Source organism: Talpa occidentalis, unplaced genomic scaffold (genome assembly GCF_014898055.3).
Source record: "Talpa occidentalis isolate TD23 unplaced genomic scaffold, MPIMG_talOcc4v2.1 talOcc4.12, whole genome shotgun sequence".
NCBI classification, from domain to species: domain Eukaryota; kingdom Metazoa; phylum Chordata; class Mammalia; order Eulipotyphla; family Talpidae; genus Talpa; species Talpa occidentalis.
In genome coordinates, this window is record NW_023601212.1 from 83,391,266 (window position 1) to 83,410,738 (window position 19,473).

The 19,473-nt window shown below is 42.5% G+C and overlaps 1 protein-coding gene across 4 annotated transcripts in view; it reads right to left on the reverse strand.

The window, feature by feature from the left end:
• RNF216 (ring finger protein 216) overlaps nt 1–19,473 on the reverse strand; it is a 141,810-nt gene that overhangs the window by 21,069 nt on the left and 101,268 nt on the right. For 3 of the 4 annotated variants that reach the window (XR_008551230.1, XM_037507088.2, XM_037507087.2), the window contains exon 14: nt 6,317–6,414. Coding sequence is in view for 3 of the 4 variants with exons in the window: in XM_037507088.2 (XP_037362985.1) it covers nt 6,317–6,414 (98 nt within the window). In the remaining variant the exon portion in view is untranslated. Of the gene's footprint in view, nt 1–4,781; nt 5,069–6,316; nt 6,415–19,473 lie in introns of those variants that run through there. The other variant, XM_054693679.1, reaches the window with a different exon arrangement.

Genomic DNA, 19,473 nt, shown 5'->3' on the forward strand with positions numbered 1-19,473 from the left:
AAGGAACATATAAAATGTACAACTCAACAGTGCTATAATATCCAAATAGTTATTCAATATTGTATGAATATCTATTCAAATCCTCTGCTTTTGCATTCATAAGAACCATGTTAGACAGGGCCAGAATGGGCCTGTACCAAAAAAAAGGAATTTCTATCATGGGGTGTGGTAATCATTGATACAGTAACACGAAAGTGCAAAATAGGACTGAAGAGAAATCACAGTTGATTCTTTTGGGAGGCGGGTGATTTGACAACTAGATTCTAGACTAGGCAGGAAACAAATAGCCCCACAGGATGTATTCCTCTGCAGGACAGGAAGAGAAGCCTGAGTTGCAGCTGTGTCTGCTGACCTCATGCTCAAACAGGAATGTTCACTGCCCTCCTCTATATGACCAATCAATATCCAATGATTTCATTATTCTTATCACTACCTAAGTATGTTGGAAAAGTCTCTTTGAGAGCTGTCTTCATTTTTTTTTTTGGTATACACTATTTAAAATCTTAAATGGCTTTCATTTTTGAGTGTGTGTACATATTTATTGTGGTAGAATACACATAAAATGCACCGTCTGGGGTATTTAGTATAATCACAGTGTTGTGTTAACTATTACCTATACCTAGTTTCAGAACATTTTCATCACTCCAAAAGGAGATTCCATACCTATTAAGCAATCACTCCATTTCTACTTTCCCCTATAACTGCTAATCTGCTTTTGGCCTTTAACAGATTTTCTATTTATGCATAGGCAAATATCCACATCCCTAAGGATAGTTATATGAAACTAAGATTGGCTTTTTAATTAATTTATTTTTATTTTTAAAGATTTATTTATTGATGCTTACAAGAAGTGCGGTACAGGCCAGAGGTGTGGGAGGTGAGAGGATTCACCAGAGACAGAGTGGGGAACAGAACAGGCAGAATGATGGAAATACACTCCTGAGGGGAGCAGCGGGCGAGACAGGAGAGGTCTGCCACGCCATGTGGGTTGCTCCATGGCCGGTGAGGAATGAACTGCACTGCAGATGCTGCGGGCAGCTTCACAGTGCTGGGCTCAACCGTCTGTGCCACCAGGGAGGCCCAAGATTGGCCTTTTGTGACTAGCTTTGTTCACTTAGCATACCTTCAAGGCTGATCCATGTTGCAGCATATAGCAGCACTTCATTCCCTTCTTATGGTCGAATAATATTCCATTTTAATGGCTGTAGTGCACTTCATTTACCATTCATAAGTTGACAGACGTTTGGGTAGTTTTCACCTTTTGGTTGCTGTGAATAGTGCTGCTATGAGCCTTCTTGTATATGTATTTGTTGTAACACCTGCTTCATCTCCTACCACTTATATTTTATGATTCAGCAACAGCAAAACTGTGTGCACCTAGTTTTTCTTATTTTTAACACTGAGCCGCTGGCAGGATTCTTTGGCTCTGTGGTCCATGGAGATAGGGCTAGTTGGTAGAGAAAGGAAGTGGAAACCCCTGGAATACCCCTCCTTACAGAAAGTAATACCAGATTCTTGTGGGCACCAGTGAAGACTTCAAAGATGCAGGGGAGTTGATTTACAACACAACTCCTTTTACTTCTAATTGGCCTGTACAGAAGAATGTGTCCTGGAGAACAGCGTATTACTGTAAACCTAATCAGGTGCTGACTCTAATTTAGCTGCTGTTCCAGATAACATTTTCTACCGGAACAAATAAACATAGCCTCTGGCAACTGGTATGTAGTCATTGATCTGGAAAATGTTTTCTTTGTCCAATAAGTAGAGAATACCAGAAATACTTGCCAAGGACCCTGATCATCTGTAATCGAACAGGACAACACACTGCTTTATTCAAATACATAGAGTCTAGTGAATAGGAAGCAGCAGGGACACTATGATACATTAATAAAGTGTATGCATGCCAGAGATTAATCCCTTGAAAAAATAGAGATCTATAATCTCGATAATGTTCTGGTGGTCTGTATATCACACTATTCCTTCCAGAATTAAGCACACATTGCTCTATCCTGTATCTGCTCCCCTGGAAAAGGAAGTCACATTGGGAAGTCACATTGGGAAGCTTTTCTAGATTTTGGAACCAACATTTATCATATTTGGATATGATATTTTGATTCATTTACTGCAAATTCAAAAGGCACCAGATTTAAGTAGGGCCCAGACCAAGAGGGGCCTTCCAGGTGCTGGTGGAGCCGATGTGGCTCCCAGTGCCTATAGCAGATCAGGAGAAACTGATAGGAGCTGTCAGCAGAAACTGATAGGAGAATCAGAATGGCAGCTCTGCTACAAAAAGGAACCAGTTCTTCTCCTTCTATGAAACATCTCTTGGACCATAACTCAGTCCCCCCCATACTCATGGGGCATCTTGGAGAGACAACTGCAAGTAGAATAAATCTGACCAGACTCAAGCAAGCTCTGAATGTAAGTAGTTAACTGTTAATGTGCTCATGTCACATTTGTACATCCGGGTGTCTACTTAAAAAACCAAACAAACATACAAAAAAACAAAACAAAACTAGGATACAAGCAGTCTTATTATGTGGTAAGAACCATTTTGGGTGCTTTAATCTTCATAATTATCCTGAAAGTAAATATACTTATGCTCTGTACTTTACAGGTGGGGAAACTGAGACATAGAGAGATTAAGAAATTTGATCAAAGTTCTTAACTACAGTTATCCATAGTGAGCACTCAATAAATCTGCACTGACTTCATGAATAAAACATCCTTCCTAGTGGCACCCAGCAACCTATCCCCTCCTCCTAGTTCAAACCAGACAAGACATAGCCACAGCAGCAAGAACAGACATTTTGGGAGTTGGCTCATAAACTTGATGAAAGACAACTAACTCCAAGGGAAGTTTAAGGTATTTTAGTCAAAAGTAAACTGCCAGAATACACATACTGCCTGACAAGATGACTACTTGGAAGGAAGAGTAATCATCAACATGTTTATCACCTCAAAGCCATGCCACTTTAAGCTGCACGTACTCTAAATTATAAAGCCTGCCTAAGAGACAGTGATAAACCTAGATTTGAGAAACAAACTTTAGACTTTTCTAGTTGCAGCAGTATTTGTGATTATGATGTTATGTTATTGTTATAACAACCTTAATTTCATGGCAAAGTCCCTCTGCCAAGTAAGGTAAAAATACCACAGGTTTTGAGGACTAGGGCATGGTCATTCTTTTGTCTACCACAGTCTGTTCCTCTGGCCTCCAAAGTTTCATGTCTATTCTGCACACAAATTGCAGTCACCTCATCCCAAAGGTCTCATTGTATTATAGCATCAACTCAAAGTCCCAAATCTCATTTGTATCTCCTAAACTCAACAGTCCCATTTAATAGTCATGGTACAAAAGAGATATTGGTGAGACTTTGGGTATGACCCACTCTGGGACATACTTCCTTTCCATTTGTGGGACTGAGAAACTGAAGAAACAAGTTATCTGCTCCTAAAACACAATGATGGGTCAGGTCTAGGATAACAGTAACAGACATTCTAGTTCAAAGGGAGGAAGAAGATGGAAGGAAAAAAGGAGCTACTATTCCCAATCAATTTAGAAATTCAGTCTGGCAAACACTGTTGTATTTTAGATTTGAGAATGATTCTATAGTTTGAGGCTTACCCTCTGGGCCCACAGCTCTACTCTGTGAGAAATCCTTTTTTCAAGGATGGTAGATGGTTTCTGTTTGTAGAATTTTGGGGAATCTGACAGACAGCTTTCGTTTTGTACTTTCTCTCTCAGTCTAAGCTGGCAGGGTTTCTGATACAAAGTTCTCAAGAACCTTGTAGAGCTCCCTTGTGTGTCACAAGGATTTACTGCATTAGACATGAGGCTCACTCACAGATATTTCCTAGAATCTAATCTCTGTATCTGGCCTCTGTTCAGATGGCTGAGGGAAAATGCTTGAACTTCCTAGACACTCCTTGGTTAGATTGGGGGAAGTCTGTGAGTCATTCCCTCAATCTCTTCAAAGAGCCTTTGTGTGACTGATCTGACCTGAACACATCCTCATTTTATTCCTCTAGAGCATGCTTTTCCTGACAGTGAATCTCTTATTATTAGGGTCTTTTATCATCTCAAGTTATGCTTTTTTGTTAACATCTCTTCCCTCAATCAATTTGTTTCCAATCATATTTTCTATTCTTTAATATTTGCTTGGAAATCTCAATTAAATGTTATTTCATTATTTATAAGTTGTGCTTTTTGCATAACTGCAGGACACAAGTCAGCCAAACTGTCTGCCACCCTGTAACAAAGATTATCTTCCCTACAGTTTTCAAAATCATGTTCCTTAATTCCTTCTGAGTCCTCACCAGCTGAAGGACGTCATCAACATGGTGGAAATGAGATACTGGGATCAATCTCTCCCCTAAAAACAACTTAAAAAGGGACTGATAATGAGATCTGAGTCCTTACCAGCAATGCTGTTAATGTCCATATTTTCACTAAAAGTCTATTCATGATTTATATATCCTCCAAGACAGTTATGGTTTTGCCTTTAATGTTCCTCATTGGTAGACTTTTTGAGCCCTCAATGGTAGACTTCTAATGTCCATATTTCTATTAACAATGTGTTCAAGGTAACTGAGGTCTTTTTCTATTAGGCCTCTCAAAATTCTTCCAACCTCTACCCATTGCCAATTAGAAGCCCACTTCCACATTTGAGGTATTTGTTACAGCAGCAATCCACTTCTGCTAACAAAATGCGTATTCGTGTTCTATTGTTGCTGCAACAAATCACTACAAATTTATTAGCTTTATATAATACAAATTTATTATTTTATAGTTCTGTAGGTCAGAAGTCCAGCATGGGTCTCATCAGACTAAATCAAGGTCTTTGGCAGGCTGCATTACCTACTGAAGAGTCTAGGAGAGAATCTGTTTGCTGCTCATTTGGGCTGTTGGCAGAAGGTTGTTCCCTGTTTCTAGAGGCTGCTGCATTCCTCAGCTCATGGCCTTCTTCCTTCATCTTCAAAGCCAGCAATGGGAGATCAAGTCCTTCTCACATTTCTCTGACTCTTTGTCCATCATTGCATGTCCTTCTGACCAGAGAAAGGCTCTCTGCTTTTAAGGAGTCATGTGATTAGATTGGGTTTACCTGGATAAGCCCAAGCTCCATAACCTTAATCACATCTGCAAAATCCCCTTTGCCATATAAGGCAACATATTCACCAGTTCACAGGTGCCAGAGATTAGGGCAGTTACATCTTTGGGGGCCATTAATCTGCCTACTAAACTTGTGGCAAAGAACACAGTAAGTCATTTGCCCAGGTTCAAATCACTGCTAGGCCATTTACTACCTATGTGATCATGTGAAAATGACTTGGGCTGTCTGTGCCTCAGTTGAATTATATGTAAAATGAAGATAACTGTACCAACCTGTGGTGGTGATTTTGGAGACTATCAACTGCTCCACTGTATTTTTTTTAAGTAACAAAACCTGTCCCTTACCCTTCAAATTTAAACTGGACATAAAGTTACCCCGCTGAAGACTACATATCCTGTCTGTCTTATGGGCGTGTGACCAGTTTAGACCAATGGGGTATGAACAGAAGTAATACACAATACATGTGTGTGTGTATATATATATAATTTCTGCATCATGTACAACTTAAAGATTTGTCTCTTTCTTTTTCCCGTCCTATGGGCTGGAGTGTAAATGTGACTACAACCCATTGACAATCACATGGATGAGAACACCATCGCAGGAAATGGCAAAACAATGAGATAAAGAACCCTGGGTCTTTGAGTGACCTCATGGGACAGATCCACTCCGCTGGCCTGGCAAGTCTGGACTATTATATAGGAGAAATAGACTTCTGTGTTATTTAAGTCAATATATCTTAGTAAGTTTATATTTCTTAAGTGCTCAATCATATAGGGAATGCTGTATGGTAATGGCATGCATCATGACTGATTACATTATTCTGCATTCTGGAGGTTGTAATTCTACTTAATATCTCAGGCCACCAGTATCCTATAGGAAACATAAACATAAGCAACACTAACAAACCCTAATCTAATCAAAATGTTACCTGATTATTTATTTAAATGATAAAGAAAAGAGAAACCAACATTGAATTCATAAATGCAAGGCATTCAACATGTTGTATCTGATCACAGGAACAGCTTTATGATGCTGCTGAGATGAAAAAACAGAAAATGTACAGGCATTAGGTCACTTCCCTGAGATCACTCTAGCCTGGGGTGGCTTGAGATCTTGTCATTCATATGACTTCTCTGCCAAAAAGAAGGTCAATGGGGGTGTTGAGAATTAGTCAATAAGCCCCTCTTAATTATGTTACTCACATAGATGTTCGGTACTTGATGTCATCTTTTTCAGCTAGTTCCTCACAGGTGAGTCCATTGTGCTCTTTCCAGAGTCCCTGACACTTCCTACAGGTTTCCTGGGGATAAAGAAGAAGAAACACAAAGACAGCTCCTGGTGAGTAGATACCAGACAAGTTTCTGCTCAATAATAGGAAATGCAAACTGAGCACCACTTGGCCTGAATTCTTTAAGGATCTCTCTCTTTTTTTTTTTTTTTTTATTTTTTTTAAAACTTTATTTTTTTTTTTTTATTTTTTTTTTTTTTTAATAGAGGCATGCTTTATTTATTTGTTTGCTGGTTTGTTTGTTTTTGTTTATACATGCACTGGGTACAGTCAGAAGCACGGGAGGGTGAGAGAATTCACCAGAGCCAGAGCGGGGAGCAGAGCAGGCAGAAGGACCGAAGTACACTGCTGAGGGGAGCAGCGGGCGGCAGGAGAGGCCTGCGCGCCATGTGGGACTCTCCTCCGGTGGCCGGGGAGCAGCCGGGGATCGAACCGGCGCCGCAGAGGCCGCGCGCAGTTTCGCAACCCAGAGCTCAACCGCTGCGCCACCGGGGAGGCCCACTCTCTTTTTTTTTTTTCAGCAGAGATAGTTCTAAAAGCATGTCTCAACAAAAGAGGTAAGAACCAGTAGGAGAAAACAGTGGGAGACTCTTCTCTCCTTAGATCAAAAGAAATTATTGTACCCATCACCCAGTTTGTATTCTAAATGGCAGGCACCACTTGATAAAACCACAGAAGTCAGATTTATGACATCTTGGATATTTCAAAATAAAATACTGTGAGCTACTTGAGGGGAGGGGCTGTCTGGGTCTTATTAACACATGCAATTCCTATGCCCAATGATTCCCTGTTGGCAGAGAACAGTTATTTCTGCTGAATGATTTAGATTAGGATTACTAGGAATCCTTAAGGGAGACATCCCCTTAGTAATTTCTCACTCATAAGCAAGGATGTCATCTTTCAGAGCTTAACCTCATTTGTAAAGATGTTAATTTTTTTTTTTAATTCTAGGAGTCTTCACAGTTTATGAGTTATTTTCTTATAAGCTAAAATTATCTTGACATCAATAACAAGAATTTTAGAAAACATAAATCCAATTTAAATACAGGGAAATCACAACTCTAGTAAGTACAATGAAAGAAGATAGTGTTGTCAGATTAAACTGGGGATCTGATAAAGACTTTGGGGACAGCGAAGGCTTGAAGAACTGGAGTCTGAGATCTGAAAGGTGAGTTAAGGATAGTGGAAGGAGAAGAGCATACAGAACAGAGGAACAGTAAGAAAAGACTCTGGCTGACAAAGCTGGGCAGACTTGGTTCCTGTAGCTTAACTACAGACCTGGCAAAAACAGGCCTGGCAAGGCCTGCAGAGGCAGTTCATGTCAGGCCTTTTAGGTGTGATCATCACCAGCGGAGGCCCTAAATAATTCTTTAAAAAAATTAAAAAAAGAATAAAAAGGAGGTGATGGGAGAATATAGTGAAAAATAAAATCAACTTGAAAGGATACCCAAGAAATTGGTAGTACTTATTTCCCTGAGAGGCTGGAAGGCAGCGGTGGGACTTCTTACTATAGGCCTTTTGTATCTTTTGAATCTTATATAAATGTACTATCTAATTAAAAATTAAATACAATTTTTTTAAATAGAGGCATGTTTTTATTTATTTATTTGTTTTTGTTTATACATGCACTGGGCACAGTCAGAAGCGCAGGAGGGTGAGAGAATCCACCAGAGCCAGAGCGGGGAGCAGAGCAGGCAGAAGGACCGAAGTGCACTGCTGAGGGGAGCAGCGGGCGGCAGGAGAGGTCTGCGCGCCATGTGGGACCCTCCTCCGGTGGCTGGGGAGCAGCCGGGGATCGAACCGGCGCCGCAGAGGCCGCAGGCAGCTTCGCAACCCAGCGCTCAACCACTGCGCCACCGGGGAGGCCCTTAAATACAATTTAAAGAGAAGTGAAATGGGCCTCCCCTGGTGGTGCAGGCAGTTGAGCGTTGCGCTGTGAAGCTGTCCGAAGCCTCTGCAGCGCCGGTTCAATCCCAGCTGGCCGGCGAGGGTCCCACATGGCGCTGCAGACCTCTCCTGTTGCGCCGCTGCTCCCCTCAGCAGTGTATTTCGTCAGTCTGCCTGTTCTGTTCTCTGCTCTGTCTCTGGTGAATCCTCTCACCCTCCTGTGCATCTGGCCTGTACCCCGGTTCTTGTATAAATAAATAAATAAATCTTTAAAAAAATTTTAAAGAGAAGTGAAATGGAATGCTTAGGGAGGTAAGAGCCTGAATAACCTTTGGTGAATGTTGTTCTTAGGCATGGAATGGGTGGGGTGGGGGTAGAAAGGAGCCTGATCTGAGATTCTATGTTTAGATGACACTGTTTCTAAGGGATACAAAATTCTTTGGTTTTCAACCTTTATCCCATCAGTAAACAGAGGCTAAATCAGTAGTGACTTAATTATTACATACCAAAATGTAAAGTATCATAAAACTGTTTTTAACAGGCTTTACACCTAAATATTCCAGGAAACTGGAGGGAGGATAAACAACAGCTGGAGAATAGATGAGCTGGCATCTGGATTCTAACCTTCAAAACAATACCGACCAGCCACCCACAGATATAACAGCTTGAAAACAATACTTGCCATTTAGATAGTGCTTTACAGTATTCATTGTGATCCAGTTATTAATTCATGTGATTTTCTTTATAAGGAAGAGACCCATTTTCTAGGTGACGCAAAAGACAACCTGGCCAACCTGAGTCAGGGGCCACTATGAAGCCACCGCTCAGTTTTAAAGTCATGGTGGTATGCTGTAGGTCATGTGTGGGTTTTCAGTCATAGTACTTCTCATTGAAGGGTCCAGAGTATGAAGAGAATAAAACTGAAATGTCTTTTGGAGAGACTAGCTAGCTAGATAACAAAACCCACAATTAAAATAAGGCAAGCGAATAAGCAGGCTATGTAAATTTAACATTCTGAGCTCTATAATGTTTCTTTAAAACATACCCTCTCTTCTAAACACAGTGTATTTTACTAAATTGTAACTTTCTCCTCTCAAGGACAGCTAAGTTTTGTGGGTCCCAGACTCAACAAATGCTTCAACAATATTAGGTAAAAGAAATGTTTTGTTTTTTTTTTAAATAACTCTACTGATATTTTTATTTTATTTTTTAAAGATTTATTTATTTATTTATAAAAGCACTGGGTACAGTCAGAAGCATGGGAGGGTGAGAGAATTCACCAGAGCCACAGCGGGGAACAGAACGGGCAGACTGATGAAATACACTGCTGAGGGGAGCAGTGGGTGTGGCAGGAGAGGTCTGTCCCGCCATGTGGGACCCTCATTGGTGACCGGGGATTGAACCAGCACTGCAGAGGCTGCAGGCAGCTTCACAGCCCGGCACTCAACCGCTGTGCCACCAGGGGAGCCCTGAAATGTTCTTGAATGTTTCTAGCATGGAAACATTCTTCAAAGACAGGTTAATGAGAAAATCACAAGGACCATTTTGGAAGGCAGAATTTAGACAAGAAACTTCAAAACATGAAGGGCATGCATATCCTGCCTTTCAACACTCATCAGAGACCTTGCTTTCCATCATCTTAGTGGCATTTTCTGTTCAGGAGAAAACAGCTGAATTCACCGTAACCCCCAAAAACCACAAAGAAAACTTTTCTTTGCTCTAAATAAGGTACATACACACCTTGGCTAACTTGTTAAGGAGCAGTTATTAGCCCATGTCTTCGTGATGGAGCAATTTCTGGTTAAGTTTCACACTGCACTTTAGTACTCAAAAGTACATCAAGGTGTTCTGCCTATTCTTTAGGGTAATTTACAGTATAAAGCAAATACTCAATGTCTGCCTTCATCCATTTTCTGCCACTTAATTAATGTCTGATGGGCAAGAGGAGAAAAAGCTCAACTTCAGAAAACTTTGCCAGGGAACTGACGTTTCTTAATATAAGTAGCTTCCTCAAAGACCAACACTGGCCTAGGTTATCACCTCATCTAAGGACAGCGGGGCTTCCTGCTTCTGGCAAAGAACCCAGAGAAGATGAGACCAAGGTTCCAAGTTACCAGACTGTCTATATCACTCCAGGCCTACTCTGGCTCCCTGCATCTTACCTGGCTGACTTCCAGCCTTGTCTCAGAAGCAGAATAAGGCAAAAACTACTCATTTTTGAGTGATTTCTCCAATGAGACTTCTAAACTGACTTTCCAGGGAAAAGAAGTTGCTATTTTTTAGGTAGGAGGTCAGAAGCTATGGCCAATCTAATTCTAATCTCTCTGAAACTCCAGTTTTCTACTTTGACATCACAGGTACTCAAAAAATAGGGGCGGGGCAGGGGGGCGCTGTAAATCCTCTTAAAGTAAAAGTTAGGCTAGGCACCCAACCCATCACAAATGCTTAGTGGACTCAAGGAGTCATAGGCCATGGACTTTCAGGCCATGTGTCTCCAGCTGTCAGAGTCACAGATTTTCCCTGCTTTAAGGCCCAAATGACCTATGGACACCAGCCAAGACCAGAAGAGACTGGTTTAAGACAGGAAAACAGACAATGAGACAAATGCTGGGATTGTTGAGAAAAAATAAACTTGGCAAAATCAAAGCTCAGGCAGAACCAGTAGGTTTTCCTTCCTTTCCCTAATGGAAATGGAGAACTTCTATTTTCTTAGGGCAAGAATGCAGTGTCTCCAGAGGAAGTGAGATATATGAGGAAATCTAGTGAAGCACAGTGGAGTTCACACATTCACAGAGGTATACACACGCAGCGCCCAAGAGAGAGCAAAAGAGGTGGGGCGGGGTAAGTCAAACAGGGCTTTTTGAGGAGATGACATCCTTCATGGCAATGAATAAAATCAGGAGTAAGGAGAACACCAGGCAACTCCTAAGGTATTCCTCCCAAGTGGATTGACATCCCTTTGTGAAATGCCTTTCCCAACTATGACAGGCATAAAACCAAGTACCTAAAACAGAAGCAGATCCTCAGTCAAACATTTCAACAATTAAACATGTTTAATATGTTAATATTTTAATAAGCACAATAGGTTTAGTACACAAAACTATTTTAAGGTATGATTTATTTCATGCCACCCTTTAAATTTTTTTTATATTTATCTATGTTTGGAATGTATGCTACAACAGTAGTACATTCACATTATAAACAAACACCACAAACACCAGGGGGCATTCTACTCTCCACTACTTTTCAGACACTGTGGCAATCACAAAGCTGTGCATCTACTGCTCGAGATATTGGAGGGCACAATAGGAGCAGCAGTCTGTCCAGGCTTGTATTTCAGAATGCTTTGGTGGAAACATGAATTTAGATCAAGTGTTGCAGAATGAACAGAACTGAGTGAAGGTGAAGGACAGAGGTTCTCACTTATGTGAGAACACAGGTTTAATTTTAAACTAACTTATTTATTCATTTTTCCAATATCCTCTGAATTTTTATTGTTTATCAAGTGTTATATGAGATGCTGGGGATATAGCAATAACCGAGTTAGACTTAGTTTCTTTCTTCTTGGAGCTTATAGTTTAGTGAAGAAGACAGAAAACAAACAAATAGACAACTGTACAACCATGACAGGAAATTTCAGAGTGGCCAGGGTGACATGAATGTAAAACAGCAGACTTACAACAGCCTGGGGATTAGGGAAGCATCTTTTGAGGGTGTGACACTGAAGTTGAGCCCTGCAGGGTGAGCAGAGTTAGTCAAGTATGGGGGAAGGGGATGAGGGGCACAGGGAAGAGGACTTGTGAAGGCCATGCGCACTGAGGAGCATAAAGGAAGCTGCTCTGGTTGGGGCCTAAAGGAAGGGCTGAGAGAGAACAGCACTGAGTCATGTAGGTAGGAACTGAGGCTAGAGGAAGGAGTTTGGAAAGCTGGACTGAGTGGTGGAAAGTGCAATGATCTGATGTACATTTTTTTTTTTTAATAGAGGCATGTTTTTTTTCATTTATTTGTTTGTTTGTTTGTTTTGTTTGTACATGCACTGGGTACAGTCAGAAGCGCGGGAGGGTGAGAGAATTCACCAGAGCCAGAGCGGGGAGCAGAGCAGGCAGAAGGACCGAAGCACACTGCTGAGTGGAGCAGCGGGCGGCAGGAGAGGTCTGCGCGCCATGTGGGACCCTCCTCCGGTGGCCGGGGAACAGCCGGGGATCGAACCGACGCCGCAGAGGCTGCGGGCAGCTTCGCAACCCAGAGCTCAACCGCTGCGCCACCGGGGAGGCCCGATCTGATGTACATTTTCGGAAGATCACTGAGACTGTTAATGGTGCACAAAGACCTGCTAGGTTGTAGGATTGTGCAGCAACCCTCTCACTCAACTAGGGCCAAGTTAATACCTTCCAGGGGAATAAGTCCTCAAGCCTAGATTAGATTCTTGGCCAGACTTCCTCAAATGCCATCCACAGTAAGAGACCGGATGGACTAGGATTAACCCGAGGACACCATTTCTTGTTGATGACAGGAATCTATTAGTCACAGAACAACCTTAGCCTGGATACAGTGAGGAGGTGGCTGATCTGGCTCCAGTCAACCAGCTAGCTGCATGTCTCCAGGGCATAGAGGAAGCTTTTTTTTTTTTTTAGAAGATTTTATTTATGCAAACAAGAACTGGAGTATAGGCCAGAGGTGTGTGTGTGTGGGGTGGTGGTGGTGGTGAGAGGAGTCACCAGAGACAGAGCTGGGAATAGAACAGGAAGACTGACTGAAATATACTGCTGAGGGGAGCAGTGGGAGAGTCAGGAGAGGTCTGCGGCACCATGTGGTTAGCAACCCAGCCAGTGATCAAACTCGTGCTGCAGTGGCTGCGGACTGCTTCACAGGTTGCATCTTAAACCCCTGCGCCACCAGGGAGGCCCAGAAGAAGCATGTTTTAAGATTCTCATTAGATGCTCAATGTAAGTGCTATACACCAGAACCAAGTTATCAGTTTCTCGGTCCCTCTTTCAACCAGCCCCTGGGCCTTGACTTGTAAAAACTTGCCAATCCTTTGGTAAAAGGCCACCAGGACTATGCTATGTGAAGATAGCTAACGGCACTGTTAGAGATCATTACCATCACCAAACTGCTTCAGGTCAAAGTTTTGTCAGTGATTCTGAAATTGTTATGGAGACAAATTTCTACACTGGAAGAAATCATAATATTCTCACAACAGCTCCCTCTTCCCTTTTAACAAATACTTCCTGAAAGCTTGCCACAGCACTATCAGGCTCTTTTCCCAGCAGAGGTCAGCGAACAAAGGAAGTCCCTGCCTCCCCCTCCCAGCCCCCAGAGGTGGACTTGTGGGTGGAAGGACAATAGAGAACCTTCTACTTTGTAAGAAGACAATGCACATTTGGGAGGGAACTGAAGCCAGGAGAGGCTGGTGTGTGGATGGGGAAGGTGCCACTTTACACTGGGTGCAAGGAAGGCCTCCTGCAGAGGTGGCAGTCCAGCTCAAATCTGAAGGATATCTGGTAGCAGGAAAATGGAGTGATTGGGGAGAGGAGAAGGAGTGAATATGGAGAAGCAGCTTGCCACAGGCGTCCTGGCTTGCCCTGAGCCAGAACCCAGGGCCAGCATTGTTGGCTTACTGCCAGTGACATACCCCTGACAGACTCAACCACGCTCTGTATAGATGTCCTTTCTCTTTTGGCAACACCTACTCATCAGTTCTCATTTCAAATGCCAGGGGCTCAGGGAAACCCAAATGAGCTGGACGAAAGTTGGCACTCCTTCCATGAGCTCCTGGAGCACTTGGCTCCAACTCTACTATAGCACTTTTAATAGTCTCTTGCAATCTTCTGATTATATCATATCTCTGAGGAAGTAAGCACTTGCAGACTAGTACTATGCCTGCAGATGACTATAGACAGGTTGTAAAGGAGGGTTAAGTTCACTTATTCAAACAATGTTTCCTTGAGAGTCTATTTTGTGCCTCATAGACATTCGCTGGTGAATAAGCCGGCAAAAAATTCCTGATTTTAAGGTGCTTACAATTCACCACAATAGGTCTCCATTATCTTCGGATTTCCAGGGCCTTGTGCTAGGTCTGACCCATACAAGGGGCTAAATGTATAAAAAATTACAGATTTGAAGGCCACGGAAAGACAAGTCATACTCCCCTCCATGCAGACTTACAAATACAGCCCCATTCCTAGGACTTCAATATTTTACATGGGAAGAAAAGCATATGAAAAGTTGGAATACTGATTCCCTCCCCCAAAGACTATTAGTTCCTCTCTTATCAGATCTTATTTATAATATGTAAAGAATGATGATTTTATGAGAAAAATCAAGATATAAGTAAATAAAATGCACACCCTGAGGTAAATTCATGAGTTTAAACCTTAAGTATATAGGCTATGCTGATTTCATTGTGGTTCCTTTCTTTGCTCCCTAACTCTCTTCCCCAGTCTAATGCACAAAATTGCAGAGATCAGTTATGACCAAGAAGCTGGTGGCTCTTGATGGTGCTCAGGAAAATACACATATCTCAATAAAGATGTTGTTTACAGATGTTCTTCTACAGCTTCAATATGCTGAAAACTGATTTTTCTTCATATGAAAGGAGTTTCACAAAGGGTGAACATGCCTATGAGTTGGAACTGAGAAAAATCAGAGTTGGCCTAGTTCTCTGTACCCTTCAGCCCCCCATCTTTCACTGATGTCCTGTTATTATCTGATTACATCACACCTCTATAAGTCAAACTCTCCTTGCAGGGGATTTCTCTCTTTAACTCAAATTAAATAAATAATATCTTGGAGGCAAGAGATCTCTTTTGATTTCTAAGGCCAGAAACTCAAAGCAGGGTACAGCTGATCAAGAGCTGTAAGCAACATTATGAGTCTTCACCAAAGGCCATGCTCTCTATTACAAAGGAATTTCTCTGGGAGAAGATCTCATAGCTTTAAATTATTTTTTGACGGTCATAAAGGCACTAAGTAACAGGGATTTTAAAAAAATGTGTGCACAGTACGTATACCCTCCACTCCTATGTATAGTAGCAAACTTGAGAAAAGAAATCTCTAAATCTTGCTTCTGTAGATTAGAAACATCTTTCTCTAGATCCACCAGGATTAGGTGACAAATTGGATTATGTGGCTTCAAATTTGGTTTCTGTGCTAATGCTGCCCCCTAGGGATAGAAAGTTATAAAGGCACTTACACTGACTTAGGCAATGCCTGAAAACAGACTGGGAAAAGCCTGTTGTCTGCTTTCTACTACACTACAGGGACCAGGATTTCTAAGATAAAGTGACAGGTAAAATCTTTCTGGACTAAATCAAAGCACAGTTTTGCCTTTATGTGAATAACCAAAAACAGAAACGCCAATTCTTTTATAGTAGTTACTCAAATACTAGTGACTATTTCTTTCCAATGACCATTTAACAGAATCTTTGGGACTATATCAGCTATGCCAAGGGCATTTTCAGGTGAACATTTCTTACAAAAACCAAAGACAAATATATGAGTTCCTGGACACTGGGGAATAAAATGACCAAAAAAAACCCCCTGCCTTCCCAGAAGTTATGCAGGGGTAGGGTTAACAGTCATCATGATAAATAAAATACACATTATGACACAATCATAGGTGCTAAGGATTAAAACAGTGGAAGGAAGAATGCAGTGCTGGGTGTAAGAGAGGGAAGCAGTGCTGACTGTAAAGTGCTGAATGCATGGCAGGGTGTCTGGGGTCCGGGAGGCAATGACAAAGGGTTTTGATGCACTCAGAATACACAGAGGCTAAAGAGGATTCTTTCTCCAAGGTTATGAATGAGGTAAGTCCCAAAGAACCCCTTTCTACCGGCACCCCTTTCATGGAGAGCTCTCAAGACTCAGAGCCTCACCTTCATGCAGTGCTCACAGCCTCAAAAGACTGACATGCAGTGGCTGTGCCTAAGCCCCTTCCAAAGGTGTTTGCTCACAGTAGATGCTCAACACAATATATGTTTGTGGAACCAAAGTTACTTCTAGCCATGATTTTCAAACTACAAACTGCAACCCATTGGTGGACTATGAAATTTTTTAGTAGATCATGAGTAACAGTCTTGTTAAACTAAACAGAAAATATGGAGTGCATTCCACATGTCATGTATCTGTTTTGTAAAACTTGTTTCTATAACAAAATTATTGTTTTGGTTATACATACATACATTTATATATGCACTGGTTTTTTACTAAAACATACTCTTTTTTTTTAAAGATTTATTTATTTATTTATACAAGCACTGGGTACAGTCAGAAGCGCGGGAAGGTGAGAGAATTCACCAGAGCCAGAGCGGGGAACAGAACAGGCAGAATGACGAAGTACACTGCTGAGGGGAGCAGCGGGCGGCAGGAGAGGTCTGCGCACCATGTGGGACCCTTGCCCGGTGGCCGGGGATCGAACCAGCACTGCAGAGGCTGTGGGCAGCTTCACAGCCCAGCGCTCAAACGCTGCACCACTGAGGAGGCCCCTAAAACATACTCTTATTATAGGTCACAGTCAAAAGAAGTTTGAAAGTTATTTAGGATTCATTCATTCATTCAAACCCAAAAAGTGGGCCTCCCTGATGGTGCAAGGGTTTAAGCACTGCACTATGAAGCAATCCACAGCCTTTGCAGCACGAGCTCGATCCCCAGCCGGCCAGGGAGCAACCCACAAGGTGCAGCAGACCTCTCCTGACTTGCCCGCTGTTCCCTCAGCAGTGTACTTCGGTCAATCTGCCGGTTCTGTTCCCCACTCTGTCTCTGGTAAATCCTCTCACTCCCCGCATTTCTGGCCTGTACCCCAGCTCTTGCATTCATAAATAAATAAATCTTAAAAGAAACAAAAAGTTTTTCTACAGGATTGGAAAAGTTCTTTCTCATAAGAATTCTGAGGAATTGAAAAAAATGGTCTCTTCTCAGTTTACCAGGAGGTAATGCTTTTAGTGAGGAACAGCGCATGAGAACCAGGCAGAACAACAGCAAAGTAATGTATTAGGAAGTGGTGGGTCTAATAATAGACCATCTCGAACTGTCAAAAATAAACACTGCTAGAATTTGGGTAGAAACAAACCCAGGCAGGTCTGATCTTAACTCACTGTAAGAGATCTCTTTTGATTTCTAAGGTCAGAAATGCTCCAGGAGCTGCTTCCAGGAGTTTCTGGGAATCTTGGCCTTGCTTGGGATTCTACTTTTGATTGTGTTCTGGAAAAGAGGTTCTAGATCTCAGGGAAATCAAAAGATGCAGTTCCACAACATGCTTGGGGATTGCAGCTAATATTTTCATGGTGTTAGCTAACTAGGTAGGGGTAGTGGAGGAGGCAGACTACAAGGGTCCCTCATGGATCAGAACTTGGAGAGAAACTACCCTTCTCCCTCAGAGTCAAAAATAAGAAACGCTATATATTTCTTGGAGGTAGATAGACAATTGGCAGAAGGACTTAGGGAGAAAGACTGCCAATCAAATAGAAGGCACAATCAAGGAGCAGCTTCTAATGCATAGCTCCAACCAACCTGAGGACTGGAAAGGTACAACTTGAGCTGAGGTAAGAAAAAAAGGAAATCAAAAATTTATCAGTTTGTACCCATATGAGGGAGAGGGAACTATACAGGTCAACTCAAGTATCTCTGGCCTTGTCACTGCCTCCTTTCTGCAGCTGTGACGAGCCATAAGATGACTGGATCCACTCTGTCTTGGGTTCCCTTTCAGATGTGCCTGTGGGGATGGACATCATGTGCTGAAAGGCCAACTTAAGTGTCTCTGTGGCAATTATATTTGTGACTAAATTAGTATTCTGGTTTCCTTCTTAGTCTTGTGTGGACCTGGTTTGCGCCAGTCTCGTGCAAGCTCATTCTTAGGTGTTCTGAGAAAATACAACTTCTGAGACAGTTATGTCAAACCAAACTACTGATCCTGGCACTCAATTTTTGTGCATAAAAGCATCTCTGGGGGGCCTCCCTGGTGGCTCAAGGGGTTAAGCACCGCACTAAGAAGCAATCCGCAGCCTCTGCAGCACGACTTCGATCTCTGGCCGGCCAGGGAGTAACCCACAAGGTGAGGCAGACCTCTACTGTCTCGTCCGCTGCCCCGCCTCAGCAGTGTATTTCAGTCAGTCTGCCTGTTCTGTTCCCCACTCTGTCTCTGGTGAATTCTCTCACCCCCCGCATCTCTGGCCTGTACCCCAGCTCTTGTATTCATAAATAAATAAATCTTTAAAAAAAGAAAATGCTTAAAAAAAAAAATAGCATCTCTGGGGCGGCTAATAAAAGACACAAATTCTGACTCTGGTCCTGATTGGGCCCAGAATGCTGCATATGAGTCATTTCTTGGGATTCTCTCACAGTTAGCTTAAAGACTGTGTTTTTGAGAAATCTTGTCCCAGATCACAGCACTGCTGCCTTGTGAGGCCTTGTCCCGGTGACATTCCACTAGGACAGTATCAACTACTCCCTTGGTGATTTTTTTTCCATCATGGAAACAACAAATAAATGCTTATTGACAGCTCTCATCTAACTGGTTGCCAGTATCCTTTCATGGATTCCTGAAAAGATAGAACACACACTTTTTGTCACTCTTTTTTTTTTTTTGGCCAAAACCAGGGAAAAAGATCTTTTGAACACACCATCCACTTTCATCTTGCCTAGGTCTAATGACATACTATAAGGCGGAAAAGTGCAGAAACCAGGCCCTATTACACAGGCAGGGATGAAGGCCACCTCAGCAATTCTCCTGTGCTAAGGAAAGACTCTGGAGACAGGTTGGAAGATTTATTCAGCTGGTGTGAATGACCAGGTCAGATGAAAGTGCCACCCAGGTGGGAGTACAAGTTAGGAAAGAGGGAAGCAGAGATTTCATTACAGTTCATTCCATAGGAGGTGATAATTTGAAGGTACAAGGGCAGCTTTAGGGGCATCTGTATAGCTTGCAGGGAAGTAGACACCCAAAGTCAGAAAGACTGGGCCTCCCCGGTGGTGCAGCGGTTGAGCGCTGGGTTGCGAGGCTGCCCGTGGCCTCTGCGGTGCCGGTTCGATCCCCGGTTGCTCCCGGCCAACTGAGGAGGGTCCCACCTGGTGCGCGGACCTCTCCTGCCGCCCGCTGCTCCCTCAGCAGTGTACTTCGGTCCTTCTGCCTGCTCTGCTCCCCGCTCTGGCTCTGGTGAATTCTCTCACCCTCCCACGCTTCTGACT